Source organism: Myotis yumanensis, unplaced genomic scaffold, assembly GCF_028538775.1.
Source record: "Myotis yumanensis isolate MYYU_CA2020_CCGP unplaced genomic scaffold, mMyoYum1.0.hap1 SCAF_5, whole genome shotgun sequence".
Classification (NCBI taxonomy): domain Eukaryota; kingdom Metazoa; phylum Chordata; class Mammalia; order Chiroptera; family Vespertilionidae; genus Myotis; species Myotis yumanensis.
This window is the reverse complement of record NW_027223756.1, coordinates 85609554-85615553: the sequence shown is the minus strand read 5'-3', so window position 1 is coordinate 85615553 and position 6000 is coordinate 85609554. Positions and strand designations below refer to the sequence as shown.

Below are 6000 nucleotides of genomic sequence, written 5' to 3'. Positions count from 1 at the left end.
GTAAGAAAAGCAAAAAATAAGTGAAATAAAGAAAAAATAGAATACAAAAGGAAAGAGAAAAATAAGTGATGTGAAAAAAAATTTTAAAAAATCTTATCTAATAATAGACAGACATGTAAATTAACCGGCCCTCTGCTACCCTCACCAGCCAATCAGGAGAGTATGCAAATTAACCCAACAAAGATGGCGGTTAATTTGCATACACAGGCGTGGAGTGAAGACTGAAGGCTCTGGCTGGAGCCTTCAGTCTTCGCTGCTCCAGCTGGAACCTTCAGTCTTCACTGCTCCTCCGACTGGAGCAGCGAAGACTGAAGGCTCCGGGTGCCAGAGGAAAACCGGTGCCGGCAGCCAGGGAAGGCCTATTGCATGAATCTCTTTGTGCAATGGGCCTCTAGTAAAGCAATAAAGAGAAAATAATGAAATAAAAAAACAAAGTGAAGTTCATTTAGGCAGAGTTTAGTGAGCTCCTGGGATCTTCCTTTGTATCCTTCTCTTGTGTTGCCTGAGGATAACTGTTTTGTATGTTGATTCTGGGCCTCCTGGTAGGGACTTTGGTGTTAGCCAATGTTGGAAGCTGCCTACATTTGGTTCTAGGCAACCTATTTGAAGCTTGAAGTGATCCCCCCTTTGTGGTTGCTTCCACTGAGCTTGACTGTGCACAGGAAGGACAAGCTACTCCCCAAGGTCAGCTGAATGGCTGCATGGGCCCCAAAGGTGGGTCAGCAAACATCCCAAGGCACTTTAGGGTCTTCCTTGTCCCGCCTACATATGCCCACTTGCTATCAGATTTAGTCACTGAAAAAACTGTTTCTGAAAGGGCTGTTGGCAGAATTGGGAAGATAGGACCTCTGTCTCTCCCATGAGGGGGAGGTGCCATTCAGACTTCAGGGAAGATGGTGGGTGTGTTCCCCTGTCCTGGAGCCACATACCTAAGACTCACAAAATACTCTAGAACTTAATTCATTTCACAAGACTGATGGAGAAGAGATTTGTTTGAAAACTGAACCATTTTTTTCTCCATTAGAAATAATGTAAATTGAATTACTTTCTTGCAGACCCCCAAGTGGTTCCCTGTTTTAACCTTTCTTATATACAGTACATGTCTACAGTACTGTATAACCTATAAACAAACACTTCTCAATTTATTGAACCACCCCTTACTAGCCTTAAATGAATCACTTTTATCACTCATTCCAGGTGTGCAGTATTCACTTTTTCATATATCATTGCCTCCAAAATGCTATCACAGGCTAACTGCTTTTCTTTATCCAAATCAATAGTTTTTCTACCTCTTCAATTGCCTATGATCTTTGTTTTGTGAGCACTTTTATGTTCTTAACAACATTAGCACATCTGATGGCCTCTTTAGGTTTTAAAATTGCACTAATCATCCATTTCACCACCAACAAAAGCAAAACAAAACAATAACAACAAAAACAGCACCACTAACAAAACTACATGAAAATATTCACAGCACAGTAAAGTTGACTCTCATTCTCTCCTTTGTTTGTGTCTTGCAAGACGATTTTGATCATGCACAAAATTTATTTGACACTCAAGACATGGTTTTTCTGAACAACTTGGTCAAGAACTGAATTGTTCGAGTTGGGAGACATTTGAGAACTGAGGTTAGACTGTATTTCCCTAACCTTTTTGGGTGAATCCACTTATAGGCAGGCCAGTGGGGTCTGCTGGAAGTCAGTAATTTCTATCAGCTCTTCCATGAGGAGGAGGTGCCAGGCAGATTCTCAGGAAAGTTTGGAGAATGACCTTGCCCCAGAGCTAGTCACTGATGCTTCCTGAGTCTGACCAGACCTGTAAGTTAGGCCTCTGCAGCTGAGAGGAGGGGCTTGCACCTCTCAGGAAAATGACTGTTGCAGAATTTGGGAGGATGACTGAGCACAGGTATCCTGGGAGCTACTCTCCATGTCTCTCCCCAATGCTCCTAATCTTCTGAGGTGACTCTAATCTGCACCACCGCCACCAACCCCCCCTCCACTGAAGCCAGGGTGAGTGGCTGTGAATGAAAATACTGTGCTCTGCCCCTTTAAAAAGAAAGTGGCTTCCTCTGTGGAAAACAGTATGGAGTTTTCTCAAAAAATTAAAAATGGAACTTCCATTTGATCCAGTGATCCCACTTCTAGGAATATATCCTAAGAAATTGGAAACACCAGTCAGAAAGAATATATGCACCCCTATGTTCCTAGCAGCCAATTTGCAATAGCTAAGATTTGGAAACAACCCAAGTGCCTATCAGCACATGAGTGGATAAAAAAGCCATGCTACATTAACACAATGGAATAATTAAAGAATTGTTACCATTTGCAGTAGCATGGACAGTATTATGCTAAGAGAAACAAGCCAGTCAGGAAGATAAGCATCACATGATCTCATTCATATGTGGAATGTAATGAACCAAATAAAATGATGATCAAAAATAGACCCAGAGTCATAGAAGCATGAACAGACTGTTGAACCTCAAAGGAAAGGTGGTGGAGAGTGGTGGGTGGGAAGAGATTAACCTAAGAATTTATATGAATATATGCATAACCCATGGGCACAGACAATAGGGTGGTAAAGGCCAGGGGTGGGGAACAGGAGCTGGCTAGAAGAAGTCAGTGGGGGGTCAAGGGAGCATATGTAATACTTTCAACAATAAATAATATATATGTATATATATATATAAAGTGGCTTTACTTCTAGGAGACTCCATCGTCCCCTGCTGGTAGAAGCCCTGCTGCTTTTCACTGAGAGATGTTATGTGGACAGGTTTCCTGCCTCTGGCCCTGGAATCTGGAGAGCCCAGCCTGGTGTACAGGCCTCACTACTCTCAGGGGGAAACCCCCACACTGAGATATCCCTCCTCAACTTGGCCTGCCCTGTGAGAGTGGTTCCAGCCCCTCCCCAAACCACAACCTCCCTATCACTCTCAAGGTGGTTTCTGCCCTTCCTTCTTTAAAAGTCTCCTCCTCAGCTAGTCTTCAGCTGGTAATTCAGGGTGAATATTCCCTAATTTAGTTTTATTGTCAGTTTGGTTCTGGGAGAAGCTGCAAGAATAATCTTCCCACATGCTGCTATCTTCAAACTCGGAGCCTTCATTTTCTAAAACAACCATCTTCCTCAGGGCCTTTGTACTGGCTGTTCCCACTTAGTCTCTCCCTCAATCTTCATTGAGGATTGTGTTAAAGTGTCGGCCGTTTTCAAGTCTTGGCTAAACTCTTTGAAAAAGAACACCCTCTATCCACTCTCTCCATTTAATGTGATTTACTTTTCTTTATAGCAACTTCAACATTGGATTTGTTATATTATTATTTTTATTTGATCATATTATTGCTCTATCATTAGTTTGTAGACTTCTGTTTTTAAACATCCTATACCCTGAACAGTGCCTAGAACATGTTCTATAGTCAATATATATTTTTCAAATGCATGAAAGATATCCTCAGTAAAACAGCAGTATACATTATGTTTGAAGAACGTTGATGTTAGAAAAGGAATTTCTAATGAGAAATGCCAATAGAGAAATATTAATGGAGACCAGGTAACACAACAAAAATGCAAGTTATTATCCTGATACTAAAATATAAACGTGACATTTATTCTCAGTTAATAATGCTTGCTAACATGAAAATTAGTAATTATTATTATTTTTTTTTTGTAGTCACCTCTGACACATGGAACCAAGCAATGGTACACAATTTTCAAAATTTCTTCTTCTGGGACTTTCACAGACACTGGAACTGAAGCCCCTTATATTTGGGCTTTTCCTCTCCATGTATCTGGTCACTGTGTCAGGAAACCTACTCATAATCCTGGTCGTCAGCTCAGACTCCCACCTTCACACACCCATGTACTTCTTCCTCTCCAACCTGTCCTTGGTAGACATCTGTTTCACCTCCACCACCGTCCCAAAGATGCTGTGGAACATCCAGACACAGAGCGAAGTCATCACCTATGAAGGCTGCATCACACAGATGTATTTTTATATCCTCTTTGCAGTGGTGGACAGCTTTATCCTGACCGTGATGGCCTATGACCGGTTTGTGGCCATCTGCCACCCCCTACACTACATGGTCATCATGAATCCCCGGCTCTGTGGACTGCTGGTTCTGGTGTCCTGGATCATGAGTGTCCTGAATTCCTTGTTAGAAAGCTTAATGGTGTTGGGTCTGCGCTTCTGCTCAGACTTGGAAATCCCCCACTTTTTCTGTGAACTCAATCAAGTGCTCCAACTTGCCTGTTCTGACACCTTTCTTAACAACATTGTAATGTATTTTTCAGCTGGGTTGCTAGCTGGTGGTCCCTTTGCTGGGATCCTTTACTCTTACTCTAAGATTCTTTCCTCCATACGAAGAATCTCATCATCTCAGGGGAAGTATAAAGCATTTTCTACCTGTGCCTCTCACCTCTCAGTTGTCTTCTTATTTTATGGTACAGTCCTAGGTGTTTACCTCAGCTCTGCTGCTACCCAAAATGTGCACTCAAGTGCAACAGCCTCGGTGATGTACACTGTGGTCACACCCATGCTGAACCCCTTCATCTACAGTCTGAGGAACAATGACATAAAGAGGGCCCTGCAAAGATTCTTTGGCAGGTAAGCTTTTCCAGGGCCAACTATATTGGGCTGATGAATTGCCCAGGAATGCAGGTTTCAAGTCTCAGAGTCAGAAGTCTGACACAAATTAATCTAATTTTTGGACCATAAGGAATTGGAAATATTCATTTATCTTATGGGTTAACATGAATTACTTTAGTATAATTTATTCTCTTATGACATATATCATTCCAAATAATTTTTCTATTGCTTTCCTAAAGAATTGTCATGAATTAAACTACTCCTATGGACAAAACTATACTTGGCTACTAAGGTCATTTACATAATTTTATTGTAGAGGAAAATCTGAGACCATAGTTTTCATGTTCATCGTTATTTTCTATAGCACCACCTTTACTTCTCTTCTTGATAATGTAAACTTCATCATGCTAGTATGCTTTATAGCTGGTCTCCTGGTTTTATATTCTTTAGGCTGTTATTCAGCTGTGTGTCCACATGCCTACCTTAGCCACTGGCAAAAATTGACTATTCAATACATGTTTCCAAGAAGAGTCTACATGGATACATACATTTTAATAAATAGAGTGATCTAATATGTTTAGAGTCACAGATGACCTTAAATAGAATGAAGCAAAAAGTAGTCATATAATTTATTACTATTAAAAAATATTTGTCATGCTGCACATTTACTCATTAAAGTTTGGAATATGGCCCTGGCTCAGTTGCTCAGTTGGTTGAAACATGGTCATGTGCACCAAAAAGTGTTGTGTGTTTGATTCCAGGTCAGAGCATATACCTAGGTCATGGGTTCCATTACTGGTAGGGTGCATACGGGAAGCAGTCAATCCATGTTTCTCTCTCACATCAATGCTTATGTATCTATCTATCTATCTACTATCTATCTATCTATCTATCTATCTATCTATCTATCTATCATCTCTCTATCTCTCTATCTCTACCCCTGTATCTCTATCTTCCTTCCTCTCTAAAAAAATTCAATAATAAAACATTATAAAAAATGAAAATAAAGTGTGAATATAATGTCCATGTGTAAGGGTCCTTATACATTTGGGGGAAGAATTACATGGAGTGTTTTATGTGTTTTTTTCTGAATTATTTTCCTATTTCTGTTTGAAAGTTTTCAATGTGCTTCATACAAACGTGACTCCTCTTAGTGCTCTAAATTCAATACGCCTTTTTCTAAATTTTTTTCAAATCCACCAAAGGGACAGTGAGCGTACAATTTCAATATCATTATATATATCTTTTACACTCGAAATATCTTCAATCTTTATAATCAAAGGATGAATCACACATGCCTGAGAGGACCACACCCCCAGGAGAAAAGTCATGAGGGGCTCCTGACACCTGCCTCCAACCCTCTGCCTCTCCCAGGCCCAGGGCTGCTTCCTTGGCTGCACCAAGGGCTGCCCCGCACTGTGCAT

At 40.7% G+C, this 6000-nt stretch overlaps 1 protein-coding gene across 1 annotated transcript; it reads left to right on the top strand.

Moving 5' to 3' along the window:
• The first annotated feature begins 3674 nt into the window (after nucleotides 1–3674).
• LOC139009850 (olfactory receptor 7A5-like) lies at nucleotides 3675–4598 on the top strand. Its single transcript, XM_070413966.1, has one exon. It carries the CDS (start codon nucleotides 3675–3677, stop codon nucleotides 4596–4598), a length of 924 nt encoding a protein of 307 aa, XP_070270067.1.
• The last annotated feature ends 1402 nt before the right edge of the window (nucleotides 4599–6000 follow it).